Genomic DNA, 17,417 nt, shown 5'->3' on the forward strand with positions numbered 1-17,417 from the left:
CCCTGCGGGTTGTTCTTCATCCGGGGTGGGAGAGCAGAGCGGTGCTGGGGATGTCGGTGGGGCTGGACTGGGACACGGTGCAGCGTCTGACCGCAGCACTTCAAGCAGGGTCTGGTAATGCTGGAAGGCACGGTTGTGCCAGTGACTAACCAGTACGTGTGTGTTTTGCATGTGAGCAAGATCAAGCTTGACTTCTTCCTTACTTGGCTGCACAGCCTGTCCCTGCTGGCACTGAACTCGCTCTGCTCCCTGAGCACGTTGCTGCCCTGCCCTGCTCCAGTGCCTCGCGGGGTAGGAGGGAGTCCCTGGGTCTGCTCAGGGCTGGGGGAAGGATTTGGGTGCAGAGTGAGCCTTCCGTACCGAGGGGAGAGATAAGGCTTGCTCGGGGCTTGCATTTTGTAGGTCTGATGTCAGACAGGAGCTCACGGTGTGGATGGTAGCTCGGGGGGTGCGCCGGGCTGGGCCGCCCTGCAGCCCAGCTGGCCCATGTGCTGTACTGCTCTAAGCGGTGTTTTGGCTGATTTTTGCCTTGAATTAGTCAGTTTGGCTGTTTAGTTCATCTGTGATCAGCCTGATAGCTGGGCAGTGCTGCTCGATAAAGCGCTGAGAAAATGGGAGCCTGCAGGTACCTGCATGCAAGGGGGGCAAGGTCCATGTTCCTGCTGGAGGCGAAGAAAACGCAGGCAGGGGTGGATTTAAAGGTGCCAAATCTTCCTGCTCCTGTCTGCTTTCAGCCCCAGCAGGAGATAGTGGATGGTCGGGGCGTGCACCAGGTGCTGCAGCCTCGGGGGCCATGGCAGCCCTGAGCAGTGACTTTGTACCGCTGGCATCCGGTGCAGGCAGCTCCCTGCTGCCTGGCCCAGGCAGCAGCCGGGAGGGAGGTGGCTGCTCTGCTTTTTGTCTCTGCTGCAGAAGCCATCCAGGGTCACTTCCAGCTTCGTTCCTTGCTTCTGGTAGGAAAAAACATTGCGTAAGCTTTGCCTGGAGCTCTGCGTCTCCAGGCAGGGGTCCCTGTCCTCAGGGCAGAGGGTCTGTGTCCCCCCTGTCCCAAGGAGGGGCTGGGACAGGAGTGGGACCCCTACTCCCCCTGCGTAAGCGCATGCATCCAAAGGGAATGGCTGCGGGGGGTTCCCCAGGGCCAGCAACCTTGGGCACAGGGTTTGGACCCCCGAGGCTGCCGGCACCCTGGGGGTGACCTCCATGTCCACGGCAGCCCATCAGCACCCCATGACTGATCTGACATGACTTCCAGCCAGGCAGCAAACTGCTGGTGCTGGGCACTGCTGGGGGGGGCTGCACCTATGTGCATGTGGCTGTGTGTCACAGGAGGCACGTGGCAGCCTTTAAACTTCACAAAACGCAGGAAAATCGAGGAAAAAAAAACCCCTTTCTGAGTAAGATAAGATGCATGCTGTCTGGCTGGTGAGCTGGGAAGGGTGGCTGTGGCACTGGCTCATACCAGCAAGCACAGCTCTGGGGTCTTCCCATGCCCCAGCAAACCCCTTTGGCTGCTGCTCGCCCCCGGGATGCCTCGGGGGAGCAGCGGGGTCTCATCTGCTGCTGGTTCTCAGCTGAAGCCCCAGATTTTGGAGAGACAGATGTTTTTTCCAAGCCTGCAAGCTTCAAAGGCTGCAGATTAAAGTGTGGACACACAAAGGTAAAGTCAATATTGCCGTATTTGCTTCTTGGTCTCGTGATTGTGGAGAGTCAAACCCCAGCAACTGTCCCGAGGCACCCGGGGGAGCCTGTGGCAGAGCAAAGGCACCAGTCCTGGCATCCCTGGTTTTCTGCTGGGCGCTTTCCCCGGCCTGACCCAGCTCTGGGTGAGCTGCTCCGGCTGACTGCTGCGATGCCACCAGCACAGCGATGCTCCTCCATCCTGCTTTTGGACGCTGCATGGAGGTTACGCTCATTCCCACATTGCTGCAAGGCAGGTTGGATTTACAGCAGGGATCACAGCATCCGTGAGTGGCTGCCCTGGTGCCAGCGGCTCCCTGTCCAGCGGAGCAAAACTGCCTGAAAAAGCCCTGCTGAATTAAAGGGGATTTTTCCAAATGTCTCTAAAGTCTCACAGACTCAGGCTGCTGCTCTGCTGCGGGCAAAAAAAAGGGAAAAAAACCCACAGAGAGCCTGGCCCTACCAGACTCTGCTCCCAGGCAGCTTCATGGCATGGCCAGGAGCAAAGACCTCGGCAGTGCTTCGGTTGCTTTGGGTGCCTGGTGTTTGTGGGGCCTTTCTTGCCCCGTTGTGGCACTCAGCTGTGTTTAGGGAAACCATCTGACAGCCAAGCACGTTTATTTTTGTGCTCTTTCCATCCCCACTGCTGTTGCCAGCTGATTTCCAGTGTCTTGGGTCATCAGGCTGCCTGCTGCGATGGGACAGCAAGGGATTCATTGGGCAACAGACGTGAGACAAGCAAAGGGGCTCTTTATATACCAGACCCCTCCCTAAGCATCCCCCCTTTCCATTGGGCTTGCTATAGGAGGGGCAAGCACCCACCTCCCGTGGCACCAACCCCCACGGGGGACGGACGTCCTCCCCCGCCGCTGCCTCGTGCCGCTGGACGAGATGCCGCGTTTTGACTGTTCATTAACTCACATATTTGGGCAAAAAACCAGCCGGTGCTTTCCGCTCGCTCTCGGCCCTTGCAGCGGCCCTTGTGCCACCCCACTGCCCTCGGACGAGCTCTCGCCGCAGCCCCGGCTTGTGAACTCTTTCCTTTCATTGCCTGCCTCTTGCTGCTGGGGGAACTTGGTTTTTTTTTTTTTTACTTCAGCAGCTTTGCTTCCCCCGCACCCTTCAAAGGCCAATGTGGGACCTTAAAAATAGAAACAAACTGTGCAGCTCAAATGCATTGCATTAGCCTGACACTGTTTTCAAATGCCACTCGGTCAAGTTGATCCCGCCAACGGGCCACGTGCCAGGCTGAAACCAGAGCAGGCGAATGCCTTTAACAACACTATTTGCAAAGGCCACCCTGGAGGGGTTCGGAAAGGACGGGGGCCCCAGCAGCTCTGCCTTTGTGGGATGGATTTTGGGAAGAGTCCAGTGTCCCTGTAGCGGCCCCAGTTTTGGGGGGCGGGGGGGGGCTGCAGTGCCCAGCCCAGGCTGAGATCTTGGGAGAAGGTGAGAAAATCTGGGCTCCCCCCCCCCCGGCTTCTTGAGGGACCCCGGCCATGTCCCCACGCCAGCCCCACGGCCCCGGTCACCCCACGCACACCCTTCTTCTCCTGCTTAATTTTTAGCTCCATCTGGTGGCAGCCAGACCTGCAAATTTACTATCTTTAGTGCTGCAACAGCCCTGCACCACGCGTGTCCCAGCCCTTTCCTGGCGTGCAATAAATCCATCGCTTGCCGGACACGGCTTCGGTCTTCAGTTTCTCATAGGAGGGACCTGGGCTGCGCATACGTGTGTCCTCTGCTCGGATGTTTTATCAGGCTGCAAAATGCTTTGCAAGATGAGGGTTTCCTCTTGCAGCCACGTCCAAACACCGTGGCAAACCCAACCTGTTGCTTTTTCCAGCTGTGAACGCTCTCACCCAGAGCTGCCACCTTCCTGGGGCACGGCTGCAGCTCCCCAGGGCTCAGCAGCCGCCTTGCCCTTGCTCGAGCTTCAGAGGAAGCACGGCCAGATCAGAATTTATCACACACCTCAACCACGTTCCCGCCTCCCCTTTCCAGGCCCCTGGTGCATGGAGACTTGCTCAATTAACAGCCAGCTCGTTTCTGCTATTTTGCACAGCACGGGTGCTGCTCGGACAGGGAGAGTGTTGCATAAACTCGATTAACGTTATATAGTCCAACCTTGCTGTTGTTTCAGTCCTACCGGTCACCCCTTCTCCTGCAAACAGGCAAAATGGGCTTGTCGGGTGGAAACCTAAGCCCAGGCAGCCCCTTTCACCCATGGCACGTACTCCCCGCCACCGGTGCCCCGAGCGTGTCAGGGCTCGAGCAGCCCCGCTCGGGCCGGCCCCAGGGGGGCTGCCGGCCCCAGGGCCTTGGCACTGCTCCCGGTGCTGCTTTCCAGTGATGCCTTCCACCGCTGCCAAGGACAGCCCGGCCTCTGAGAGCGTGCACGGGGGTTGGACAAAAAGTGCTTGGCCGGAGCAAACGCTCCCCCCGGCTCGGGGGACAAGGTGCTCAAGGTCCTCCTGTATTGCCGTACCCCGGGACCGGCGAGAGGGGCTCGGCCAGGAGCTGGAGGTGGTGGGAGCATCTCTTGGTTTTGCACCGTGGGTGAGATGAAGAGCAAAACAGGGCGAAGCAGCGTTTCGCTGAGTGCTGCCTGCACCTGGGCTAAGCAGGCGTGAAATATTTGAACGCAGACGTATATTTTTCTTGGAATAACTACACAATGGTGAGCAAGACAAGGAGCCAGAGCGCAGCAGCCTGGGCAGGAGCTGCCTGTGCAGGGTCCTCGGGGCAAGCAGGGCTGCTGTCTGGGAAAGGGGTGGCAGAGGCACACGGTTTTACGCACACCTGGATGAACAGAGACCAAAGAGACACAGAGATGGTTATACCTGTGGTTGCAAGAGCGGGACTGGTTGCAAACCATTGCTTCATGGGCAGGGAGCGGAGCAGCGTGGTGAGGGCTGAACGTCCAGCGATGCCCTGCAAGGACTCACGTGGATGGATGCACACACATTTATTGATAAATACACTGGACACACACTACAAGAAAAATCAAGCGGAGCCACAACTGAACACAAACTGCAAACCTTCACGTTGGCGTGGGGAGCGGCAGGGACCTCCCACCCTACTGGCTGAATGAAGATGTAAACTCTGGGTGATGCCTTCACTACCATGGAGCTTTTCCAGACTGCTACACAGCCAAGCGCTGGCAATGAGTTCTCCACAACTCGTTGCCTTTTCCCTTGGCCACCTCCCTGCATCCTGACCGAGAGGGACCATGGGCTGTTTTTGCAGGGGATGTGCCTTCCTTGGAGCCCTGTCAGAGGGCAAACCAGAAGGAAGGAGCTTCTTGGCAAGAGCTGGCCTGGAGGGGCTTGTGCAGGAAGGATGGTGGGAAGGGGTCCCTCAGGAGAGGGAGCTGAGCAGCCGTCTGTAGATGAAGCCCAGCTTCTCCCGCAGGGCCAGGAAGGTAGGACGCTCCTCTGTGTTGCCATTCCAGCACTCCAGCATGATGCTGTAGATCTCGGGAGGGCAGGAGCTGGGCCGGGGAAGGCGGTAGCCCCTGGTGATTTGCCGTACGGTTTCTTGGTTTGTCATTCCTGCAAGGAAGGAGAAGATGCCCCTGAATCTAATGTCCCCAAAGGATGCTCTGAAGTGGGCCAAGATGTCAACTGGCACTGCTGTGAAACGGTGTGCCACGAGGCTGGTAGAGGAGAGGCTGTGGGAGATCATCCAGCCCATGCCACCTTCCTGCCCCCAGCCCTGCACCCCCTCTGCAGGCACTGAAAATCCCTCTAAGCGATCCCCAAAGTGGACAATAACTTGCTCATGCTCTAGGAGCTGCTTCCACATCCCCTGTGGAAGGGACAATATCACAATTCATGGCATGTTGGCTTTTGGGGACCATGGGCGAGCTGCCCGGCGTGTGGACGGAGTGGTGCTGGAGGGGGCTGGCAGCCCTACCTTCGTACGGGATCTGTCCGTATGTGAAGACTTCGTAGAGCAGAATCCCGTAGGACCAGACATCAGACTTGAGGGAGTAGGTGCGGTAGTTGGCTGCCTCCGGGGCTGTCCACTTCACTGGGATTTTGGTGCTGCTGCTGGTGGAATAAATGTCATCCTGAAAAGCAATGGGAGATGGGTCATGAGGGCTGGTATGATGAACACAGCCGCTGCTTTTGGGGCTTTGCTGGGGCTGTGGGCTGGGAAAGGGGACGGCGGGGGAACAGCTGCAGCGTGGGGCAGCTTGGTGGCCGGGGGTGATGGGAGGGACCACAGCATCCCACTGACCAACCTTGAGGAGCCGGGCAAGTCCAAAATCGGCGATTTTGCAGGTGAGTTCCTCTCCCACCAGGATGTTTCTGGCTGCCAGGTCCCGGTGGACAATGTGCTTCTCCTCCAGGTACCTCATCCCATCTGCCACTTGGCAGGCGATGTTGAGCAGGTGGGAGGTGTCCAGGGACTTCCCTTCAGGACCTGTTAACCCAGACGATCCAAGCGTTGGGCACAATCTAGCAACATCTATTTTGAGTGTTCTGGTTTGGAAGGAGACCCTGTGCCAGCAACGTGGGACCAGGGGAACATGTAAAACCTCAGATTGGAGGTCCTGCCTAACCGTCCTGGTTGTGCCACCTGAGAAGTTCAGCACAGCCATGTGCTCCTCAGGAATGGGACCAGGGTGAGCTCTGAAGAGCACCCTGCACGCAGGGTCTGTGGCTCGTTCAAAGCTAAAGGTGGCCTTCTACCATGCAAATCTCCAGCCGAGCCTTTCAACCCGTCCCACCTGCAAACTCCAGCTCCTCCGGCACCAAATGCTGCTGGAGCCCCAACCAAAAATGAGGTCAGTGTGGGGGAGGATGGGGGTGTACCCAGTAGAAAAACAGGTCTTGGTGGGAGCTGTTTGTCTTGTTTCTCTTCAAGACTGATTACTGGGTCAGGAAAAGACAGGCCAAGAAAAATAAACTGATGGCCAGGTGATGAGTGGACCATGGCCTGTTACCAGCTCTGCAGGTGAACAAAACCATGCCGCCGGGCCCAGGGGCAGGTTCGGCCGTTTCGTTCCTAACAAAGGCAGAGTTGCCCAAACACAGCAGAGGGGTTTCTGTCCACTGATGGGAGCTGGCAGCCCACTGGTGGGTGAAGAAGGATGGATGAAGGTCCCTACCAGCACAGTTGGGCTCCCAGGGACTGATAGGGACCCAACCCACACGGACACCAAAAGGATCATGCCAGACCGTGTCTTTGGGTCTTGGGGTCACCCAAGACCACCTCCACCAAGCGCCCTTGGATTGTTCTGCGTTACCGCTGATCTAAGTGGGATGGAAACCAGGCTTACTCTCTCTTAGGGTCCTCACTTGGGTTTGTAGGGCCATTCCAGGGCATGGAAAGCACCTGCAGAGCAGCACTGCCCCAGCAGCCCACTCCCCATGGTGCCGGCACCGGTACTCACTGTTGAGGTAGCTGTGGAGGTTGCCTTTCCGCATGAGCTCAGTGATGATGTACACAGGCTCATCCAGCGAGCAGACGGCATGCAGCTGGATCAGCTTCTCATGCCTCAGGCGCTTCAGGTTCTGAATCTCCTTGGTGAAGTCTTCTGCCTTCATGTCGGCTGGGGGAGAAAGCCAACACGGCCGTTGTGAGCTACTTTCTCACATGGATGTTGGGAGCTCAGCACTTCCAACTGGGATGAGGACCTTTTTCCTCCTCACAGCCCACCTCTGCTTTCAAAGTTCGTGTCTGCACGCCCTTTGTCTCAGATCCAAACACCCAAGAGATGTTTTCCACGGGGCTTTGGATCCCATTTTCAGGATCATAGTCCCATCGGGATTGGACTTATCACAAACCTATTGGACGGAGCCATTTTATAAAAGTGAAGCCCAAGCTTAGGTGGGTACACAGAAGTAGTCCAGTGGCTACTTGCCAGGTCCTACCACAGTTTGCTCGATAAGACAGATACAGTGACCAAGAGGACTATGTGGGTGAACGATGTGGCAGGGAATGAGAGACCCAGTAGGCCACCGTTAACATCTGCTCCTCCACCTACCTTTTATGATCTTGATGGCCACAGGCACCGTGTTCCTCCACAGTCCTTCCCACACCTCTCCGAAGTAGCCCTCGCCCAGCTTCCTCCGCAGGGTGAACTCCCAGCGCGGGCGCTCCCAGCCGTCCCTCTCAGGGGGGGTCTGTGAAACGGCCATTGCACGCTTGCACCAGCCCGATGGACCGACCTGCACCAGCTCTTGGTGCCCACCAAGGCCCGGTGGCCACGGAGGGGTGAGCAGGACGTGGTGCTCCACCACCTGCATTGCACTGGCGTCGCAGCCTGTGCATTGCTTTTCCCTCTGCTAAATGTTCGTTGGGGGCACAAAGCATGTGGGGCACAAAGCATGTGGGGCAGCCTCTGTGTTACCTCTGCTGGGAGCCAGCGTGTGCGAGGGGGGAGATTTTTGGAGACTACATGAAATATCAGGAATTCAAGTCATAATTCACTCCTCATCAGAGCTCAAAGGTGGCTTTTCTCCATTTCCACCAATAAATAAAAATGAGTAAATGAGTATTATTGCATATAATGGCTGATTTAGACTTCAGCTCGTTAAGCATTTCTTTTATCTTACACCTTTCAATTTCACTCTCGAATTATTCACATGTTTAATTGTTATTTCTAAGTCATAATCGGTGGATGGAATTCTAATCAGGAAATGAGTCGGCAATTTGGGATTAATACTCTAATTGGATTTATGAGTGCCACCCTAATTGGCATGAAAACTATAAAAGCAATGTGGTCTTATAATACTCTAGGAAAAAAATCGGAGGCGCAGGTATTTCCAGATTCAGTATCAAAGGGATTTGTAACAATGCGGTTTCTAGTCTTCAACGTGGAGAAGACATTTCAGAAAAGCCTGTGCATTTTGGCCAGTCAAAATACATATAAATGCCATGCCCCGGCCTTAACATGGCCGAGAAAAGGTGACGCTGGCAGCTATCCTAATGGTGCATTTTAAATTTAGCTTAAAAAAGCTCAAATCCCAAACGGATAGACTAATTATTTCTATTTTCCCCTAATTTCTCTTTCCTTTTTTCCACCCCGGACGTCCTTGGGACCTTGGCCGCGCCGCGCCATCGGTGTACGCACCGCGGGGCTGCAGGGCTGCAGCAAGGGGCTCTGGATGACCTTCCAGTGGTGGGTGTAGAAGGCGAGGAGCTCCTCCATGTCGGGGAAGGGATGCCCCTTCTGTATGTAGAGGCTGCCCCCGGGGCTCTTGCAGATTCGGAAGTGGCTGACCTTCGTGTGGTTGCGCACTGCGGGGAAGCCCAGGCGGGGGAAAACTCAGCTCGTGCAATCGCCGGCTCCTCCCCACCTCCCTGCTGGCTCTCACCCTCTCTCCCTTCCAGGCTCCTGGTCTATTAATTCACCCTAAAGCAACCCAACTCGCCCCTGGGGTATTACATCCCGCTCCCCCTCACCCCCTTTGCTCCCCCCTCCTGGCTCAGAAGGCTCCTGGCCGCAGGTGCGGGGGCTCGTTTGGACTGGAGAGGCGATGCTTTATTAGCAGGGATAATTCCCCACGCAAACCAACTGCTTGTGACCGAGTTCGTGAGTGCTCGAGGTGGATAAAGCAGCGGCGGCTGGATCTCCCGCAGGCATGCCGCAGCCCGGGGGGCCGATGGGCGGGATGCGGGGTTTGCTCTGAATTTCTTGAGGTTGTTTTGACGTGGATCGGACCAGATTATAACAGCGCTGCCTCGTCCGAAACTCCCTGAATTCAGATTTCGGTACGTGGGAGCAGCCCAGGCCCTAGCAACCTGGAGTGGCAGCGTATTTTTAGGCAACCCTCAGATGACAAAAGCCGCTGGAATGAAATCCTGGGAGTTAGTGCTACAAAACCATCATTAAGCTGCTGTGAAGTGTTTATGGCTTTCGTACCCCGGACAGGAGCAACGTACTTTCCTTTGCCACAGTAATTCGGCAATCCATACCTGCATCTATTAGCTTTGCCCATTCTCTTAGAAAGCAGTCAATTCACTTGAACCAGGTGCTGTACAGCGCTTTAAACGTATTTCTGTGTTTTTCACCCCGTGCCGACCAAGCCAGGAGCTGCCCCTAAGGAACAGCCTGGTTCCTCTCCCTGTGCTCATTTTCCCTGGATAATTGCCACAAAATTACCTGAGAGAGAGTACTCGCCCTTGCTGCTCTCGCTGTCCCGGACGAGGAAGGAGCCGTGCTGGTTGGGAGGCGAGAGGAGGAGCTGCTCGGCTTCGTTTCGACTGATCTTGCTGAAGTACCAGCTGGGGGGCAGAGCGGAGGGGTCAGCGCGGTGAAAGGAGATGGTGCCCGGACGGGGCCGCATCCACCCCAGGGGCCCCTGCACCTTCTGAGCCAGGGAGGGGGAGCAGCTCCCTCCCGCCATTTGCTCACCCCCGGCAGCCACCGAGCGAGCGGCACGGCAGCCAGCCCACGGCTCGGAGCCCGTTAACGCGGCTGCCACGCACGCCGTCGCCGGCCTGCGTCGGGGCTGCTTCATTAGATCGGTTTTGCAGGCATTTGCTGCGTTTTATTGCAACCTGCTGACTGCAAACCGTTTCCTCCAGCACCGTCTGGTCACCCCTGTATCGACCTTGCCAGGTCTCAGCTCCGTCCCAACATCAGGAGGTTTACACCCGTGGCTCAGGGCAGCGGGGAGGTGAGCGCCTGCGGTAAATGAAGCACCAACCACCTGGTGCTGTGTGGAAGATGCTCTGGCGGGGTTGCACCCCCGTGTCCTGCCACGAGAGCAGCAGCTACGGGCACAGGATCACTTTGCACTTCTGGACCTGCAGCTCATGGGCACAACCAGCTCTCAGAGCCCGTGAGCAAATCACATCAGTGAAAACATCTCTGGGAATGGCTCTTTGCTGCTCCAAACATGGCAGCGCTGGTTGGGGACCTCAGCAGCACCGAGCCAGGAGGGAGGAACTAGCCAAAGCCCTCTTCTGTGCCCAGTCAGCGCCGAGATTTGTCACCAAATCTCCAGCAAGAAAAGGCAGGTTGGCTGGCTGGGTCCCGACTCAGCAGGACACGTGGGAGCGTGGGGAAGAGGCTGTTTCATCCCGCCTAATACAGCCGGGACGTGAGAAGCTGAAGGTTTCGTCATTCACTGGGATTGCCAGTGTCTGAGAAGCCGTGCAGGAAATTATACGTGATGGGGTTGCACAGCTGAACAAATTACCACCCAGCTCCGACCCGCGGCTCCGCAGAGTCTGAGTGCTCGCGGCTCACTGCGGCTGCAAAGCCGCGCGTTTGCTGCCAACCGCCCTCCCGCACCGCGGCATCCCCCTCGCCTCCGTCCTCGGGCACGAGCCGCGCACAGGGTGCACGCACACGTGCATACACGCAGGCACGCTCAGCTGCAGCCTGCCCAGCTCTTTTGTGCGAGGGGACTAAAGCAGCGAGCCGACCCCGTGGTCCGCACCGGTGTGGTCCCAGCACGGTCCAAACCAGACTGGATTTCCCTTTCTCCAAAGCGCACGCAGGGAGGCAAGCGAGGGAGGGTGTCTCGCATCCCGCCGGCTGCAATCGCTGCCCCTGCACTTCGGGGCCCCTTCCCAGGCTCCCCCCCCCGCTCCTTTCCTTTACCCTGCTCCCGGGCAGCACAGGGTGAGAGCCGGCGGGGTCTGCAGGGCGATTGCACCCACCCCGTCCGCGCGCTCGCTGTCGCTCAGCGTGACTCAGGGCCTGGCCCAGAGGGAGCAGCAGTTTCTCGGGGCGCTTTGCCTGGCATGTCAGGACCAGGCTGCCTTATGCAATGATGAGCCTGGGCTTTCCCTGGCTGAGACAGGGCTGAGACATCAGCCCGAGCTCCACGTCGGGTGGGAGAGGCAGGGAGGGAGCCCTCAGCCCTGGATGAGCAGGAGGCGGACGGCAGCGGCAGCGGCGTGGCTTGGCCCTACAGGGCTCCGGGCTTCCCGGCAGATCCCAACCCAAACTGCTTCTCCCCACGCTCCCGTTTTTTTTGGAGCTGGCAGGGCTCAGGCAGAAGCTTCCCCAGCTCCCTCCCTCCCTGCTACCTCCTCTGTAATGCAGGGCAAGAGGAAGAGGAGCCAGGACAAGCAGGAGAGTCCATTTATTCGGCACCGTAGCTGCACCCATGCACACCATGGCACCCCCGTCCCAGCCTGGAGCCACCTCACCCTGTGCAAGGGTGATGAAGGGGAACCAGCATCTCTGCCCCCCGGGGCATCCCCCAACCAGGACGTGCTGCTGAATATCTCCACCCTACTGCTGTGAGCTGCAGGAGCTTCACGGCAGGGACGCTCGGCGGGGGGAAGGTCCCCTCTCAGTCCCACCACTGCTGGTGGCAAAAGCAGGGGACGAGGAGCCCGTGCTCCCTGCCGGAGCAGAGGGCAAGCGCTGCCTTTCCCTGGGCAGGGACGTGCTACCCTGCTCCAGCCTCCATCCCCCTGCGGGTCCAGAGCACGGGATACTTACGGCCGGTGAGCGGAGGTGCCCTGGCTGAGGTTGGCCACGTACGCAGCGGGAACGTAGCCCATGGCCGGCTCCCCCAGCAGCCGCCGGGCTAAGACATACTCTCCTTCTTCTCTGAGGACACGCAGTTTGTCCCCTGCGCTTACGCTCAGTTCCTCCGCGCTCCGGGCTGTGAAAGCGTATAAAGCGATAAAAAGAGAGGACTTGGGGATGAAGGAAATGGAGTTCGGCTCCGAGTGCAGCGAAACGGAATCGGAACCAAGATACCCCAGCGAGCAGCTCTCCGGCACGGAGCGGGGACGGAGCTTGTTCCAGAAGGATGTCAGGAAGGTCAAACGCTTCCGGACAAACTGCTCCATCCCCGGCGGATGCGGTGGGCTATGCCACCGTGCTTCTCGAGGCCAGAAGAAAGGGCGATCCCAGGCTCATGCCGCCGGCCGGGCGGCACATGCCGCCGTCCCGCGTCCCTCACGCGCGTCTGGGCGCTTGCTGGCCCTTCCCGGCGAACTTCCTATTTCTGAAAGTGAAACTGGTTGATCTGGTGGGACGAGTCTGCAGGCGGGATGAGTCTGCAGGCGGGAGTCCCATGCTTAAACCCGCGGGCACATCTGGGAGACGGGCACAGCTGGAGCTGGGCTCGCCACTCTCGAAGAAGGAGAAGGGCTTTTTTTTTTTTAATTACTATTTTAAAGTGTGCTCTCCTGCTTGTTACTAGAGCACCGGTAAACACAGCTCTCTCTTCTTCAAGCAGCTCTTGTGACAAGTGGCTGACTCCAGTTAATAGTCTTGATCTCACTTGTGTGGGAGGGTATTTTTTTTTTCCATAGGAAAATAATTGCATCCACAAATGTGTGAGAGTTAAAACAGAATTAAGGAAATAACCTTAGAAGAGATCTGAAGTAGTTTGGATATTTGCTGGGTGGATAGCGTGGGGTTTGTAACGCAAGATCCTTTCTTCTTTTGGTCTGCAATGACCTCCCAGGGTTACCCCACTAAAGCATTTGCTCCTGCCATTAATTCCCATTTGCAGAGGATCTCTAGGGAAGCCACTTCCCAGATCCACCAGGATCTGGTGCTTGCTCAGCCTCTGGCAGGGATGGGTCCCCCTCAGCATCAGCAGGTCCTCGTCTGCTGCAGGGTCTGGATCAGCCCCAGGCGTCTGCGTGGCATCCGGAGCCCAGCCCTGGCACACAACCCCCGGCTCCCGCTGCCGTCAGCACACCCACGCTCCTCGCAGTCCCAGTCACACTCGGATGCAGACATGCTACAACCCCTCTGCCAAACCCCAGCAACCACACACATCAGCCAAAGGACGGAGATTTCCACCTCGCATCTTGCGTGTGCACTTTAAGCCGCCTGAAGATTGCTGCTCCGGTGAGAAATCCCAACTCCAGCCCCCCCCAGCCCCTGCCTGGGTTTTGTCACTTAACTGTTTCATCTAATTAGTGGGAATTCTGTGCCTGGCAACTCCGCTCCTGGCCTTGAGCCCATTATTTTGATCCTCCTCTGCTTGTAATTGGTCTGAGTAGCTCATTTTGGGTGTGCAGTTGGGTTTTGAAAGAGGCTGCTTAAAAAAAGGAAAAGGAAACTTTATTGTAGGGGTCTGGGCTGCAGACTGCAACCGTATGGTGTATTAAGAACAAACTGGACCCATCCCTGGGTCAACAGCTCCGGGCTTGCCTTGTCCTGCCATCCTGGGTGTCCCATGACACCCAATCAACCTGCAAAAGCTGGATTTCAATATCTGGGTTTGGGGTCAGTTCTTTCCCCACCCTCTGCCACGCAGAGAAGCCCAGGGCAGAGGGCAGGAGTACCCAGCGCTCCACGAGCGTGCTCTGCACGTTGCTGAGTTGGGAACTAGGGAAAACAGATGGGAACTAGGAAAAAAGGGAGTCTTTAACAAAATATTCTGCTCCCTATTTACCAAAGTAGCACCTGAATATATGGGTAATTCCCCCGAGATCTTCCCCCACCCGCCCAGCACGCAGCCTCGCTCTTGCTGGCACGCAGGGATGTGCAATTTCTCTGGGTGTTTTCCCCACTTCAGCATGGGGCGAACAGAGGATGGAGCGCAGAAGGGTTTGCAACACGTGGGGAAGGGACATCCCCTCTGCTGTCCTTCTGCAGCGCTTCTGACAAGTCTGCTCCTCACGTCACGCTCCAGCCGGAGGAAAATGGGCTGCTTGGTTATGCATTTAGAGATTATCTGATTAGATCAAGCACCAAACGTTTATGCCTTACTGTTTTGAATGAGGACTTGGTAAACTTGTGGTTTGCAGGAGTCTGGGGACTGATTTACCTTTATTGACCTTTGCCAGATTAGGTTCTCTAGTGGTACAAGCAATAGACAAGTGCAGATGATTTATAACATGCAAGGCTTTGGATCTTGATTTGCACCTAAATGAAAGAGTACTTCAAAACGACAAACATCCCTGAGGACTAAATACTGCCTCTGAGCTGAACTTACCAGACATGCATAGCACACACTCATCACTGCCAACCTGGGTCTGCACAGGACACACACGCACAGCTCAGAGTCCCACGCCAGGAAACAGCTGATAAATCACCACCTTTTTCTAGTATCTTTTTTATTTTCCTATTAAGTTCCAGGAGCATCCCTGCTGCTTTGAATCCCTTCGGTACTATAACACATCTAAAAAAAAAAGGGGGGGGGGGGGGGGGGAGAAGAGAAGAACAAGCACGTTCACAAAAGTTTCTGGTCCTTGCACTGGGGGAAGGAAGATGGGAGGACACAGGAAAAGTGAGAAAGATAAGGAAGGCACAGATATCTAATGGATCAAGTATTTTCTCTGTAGTCCCTGGGACCAGCTTACAAGGATGTATTAAAAACCAATCTGTCCACAGATTTGGGGCTGTGGTGGATACACAGGGACTTTAGTTCTAGCACCACTAAAAAGCACCTCCAAAGAGCAACAAAACCAGAAGACCTGTTCAGTAGAGCTGGTTACATAGTCCTGGTTTAGTTGCAGAGCACCTGGGAGCAATAAACACAAACAGCACTTTGCATTCATCCGTATGTCAAATACTGCACATTGTGTTCTCCCGTACTAATTGACAGAAACCAGGAGCTCCCCTCCACTAATGAGAGCACCCATTACATCCAATTATCTGAGGTTCTGTTCCAGGTCCTGTTACGTTTACACTCAAAATACATCTCCCAGCAAAGAGCCTTTTGGGGAAAAAAAAAAAAGGAAGATAAACTTAAATCCAATTAATCCCTCAAAGGGGCAGAAAGTTGGAGAACGCAGGTCATGCCGAGGAAAATGTTTTTGAGCACTGGGCACGTAACGGTAGGTCACTTGCAGGGTCACGTAACGGAGGATGAGCCGCTCGTTACCCAACGACTGGCAAAGCCCAGCGGCTGATCTCGGCATCGCGGGCGGCCACGGTCTGCTCGTCTGGCATCCCATCCTGAAGCACCCAAACAGCCGGGGGACTTCCCCGGGCCTTGGGTTCACCTCCTCGCTGCTGGTGCTTGCCAGGGCCCTGAGGTTCCTCTTGCTTTCTGTTGGCATGAGAAGATGGCTGGGGGTTTGTTTTGGGTTTCATGTTTATTTAATTTTCTTTTTTTTTCTTTTTTTTTTTTTTTTTTTTTCAGATTTCTCCAGATGCTTCCTGGCACCACAGTGCATTTTGAGAAAAGTTTTGCCTCTTAATGAGTTGTTTCGGTTGGGTGCCCATGGGACATTTCAGACAAGGGGTGGTGGATGACAACAGCATTGCGTGGGAAGAGGAGAAGAGCAGAACAGTGGCACTAAAGCAGCTTCAATTATTCTCCATTTCCTGGGAACCAAGGAAGAAAGTGGCGTCTCGGCAGACTGCTGGTCTGTCACCATCAAAGAGGGCAGAGCCCATCCCCAGAGGCGATGGTCCAGGGGCTGAGGGGCTCGTAGACAGTCAGTGCAGAAGGTCCAATACAGGCAGAAGTACAGTCGTCCTGGGACAGGGAGTGGTACAGGAGGTGTAAGAGGAGGCAGAGCATCGTGGGGTCTCGTGGCTGCTGTTTCTGCGCCCTGTAGGAGTGGGTTGGACTGGCTGGTGGAGAGCAGGAGTGCAGGTCACAGGGCACCTGAAATAGAACAGGAAAGCAGAAAAACTCGATGAGAGGCAGCTGGAGGCAGAGTGAGCTGTTTGTACAGCGCCTGGCAGGTCTGGGGCACGCGTGATTGCAGCATGAAAATAGCAACAGCCCTTTAAACCCACAGAAATACTTTTCAGGGACCCTGTAAACCCTCGGGTGCTCTTCAAGGACCTGCAAATGATGGCAAGGAAAAACCAACTCACATGCGTCACACTGCAATCTATGTCAAATTTCTAATGGGGATCGCTGTTCAACTGGAAAATCTATAAGGACCGACACACGAAATCAGACTGGGAAATAGTGTGGCCAGTCTACAGGCTTCCCCTTCTGCTTTCTGCTGAGATTATCAGCACAGACCAGCCTTCACTTGCCCTCTCCTGTAAACTGACTTCCAGAGGATGCTCCTTCTAGTACAGACTGCCTGGCAGAACAACACTTCTGCATAACTCCTCTGCTCCTGTCCCTGGAGTAATCACTTGCAACACATAAAAACCATTAAACACCTCCTCCAGACCAGCAGCTGCCAGCAAGTTGTTCATGCTCTCTTTCAAGGCTGCAGGGATCTCCATGGAGAGCGGGCTAAGGGAGCTCAGTCTGCGCTTTCCGTGCCCCTAAACACAGGGGCCAGGGGCCTTGCAGCTTTCTGCCAGCACCCTGCGCCAGCTGAGCAGCAGCAGGAGTCCCCAGGCTGGCAGGCGCTGACAGGGACTTCAAACGTGCACTTGAACGTCCTCACTCCCTTGGCTTGAGCTGAGCAAACAGAGGACTGGTGCCTTCAGGAGAGAGGTGCACAATGACTCAGACGTTGAGGGGGAAACCTCTGCCAATATGTAAGCAAATGATGGATTGCTCCATCTGCCCAGATGTCCTTGTTACCCTGAGGAGGAACCAGTCCATCTACTCCATCACTGCGCTTCGTGAGATCTCTCCCCACAAAGGTCCTTTGGAGGCTGTTGGATTTGGGGTTGGGCTATTAAGTGTTGCTAGAAGAAACCTACCCAGAATCCCAGGAGAATAGGCCCGAGAGACCTCACCCAGTCCACCTAGTCCATCCTATACTTATGTCTTTCCCCATCTTTGCCAAACCAGTTCTTAAAAGACCTCCAGGAATGGATACGCCGCAACGTCCTCAGACAACCCATTCCAGTGAGTCACTAATCATTACTGGCAGAAATGAGTGTCTAACCTGCTGCATTTAAGCCTATTACACCTCTTGTCCTA

The 17,417-nt window shown here is 55.8% G+C and overlaps 2 protein-coding genes across 2 annotated transcripts in view; both read right to left on the reverse strand.

Annotated features, from left to right (window-relative positions):
* Positions 1-3,838: 3,838 nt before the first annotated feature.
* SRMS (src-related kinase lacking C-terminal regulatory tyrosine and N-terminal myristylation sites) lies at positions 3,839-13,904 on the reverse strand. Its single transcript, XM_075517266.1, has 8 exons — positions 12,098-13,904; positions 9,797-9,918; positions 8,765-8,931; positions 7,676-7,814; positions 7,082-7,240; positions 5,927-6,108; positions 5,596-5,752; positions 3,839-5,231 (listed from the first exon to the last, which is right to left on the reverse strand). The coding sequence occupies exons 1-8, from the start codon at positions 12,451-12,453 to the stop codon at positions 5,038-5,040; spliced, it is 1,476 nt and encodes a 491-aa protein (XP_075373381.1). The 5' UTR covers positions 12,454-13,904; the 3' UTR covers positions 3,839-5,037.
* Positions 13,905-14,358: 454 nt separating this feature from the next.
* Positions 14,359-17,417, reverse strand: part of LOC142417153 (peroxidasin homolog) — a 46,667-nt gene continuing 43,608 nt past the window's right edge. The window contains exon 23 of the mRNA XM_075517529.1: positions 14,359-16,184. The gene's annotated coding sequence lies outside the window, so the exon portion shown is untranslated. The remainder of the gene's footprint in view (positions 16,185-17,417) is intronic.

The sequence above is a fragment of the Mycteria americana genome, chromosome 14 (genome assembly GCF_035582795.1).
Source record: "Mycteria americana isolate JAX WOST 10 ecotype Jacksonville Zoo and Gardens chromosome 14, USCA_MyAme_1.0, whole genome shotgun sequence".
In the NCBI taxonomy this organism is placed as follows: Eukaryota; Metazoa; Chordata; class Aves; order Ciconiiformes; family Ciconiidae; genus Mycteria; species Mycteria americana.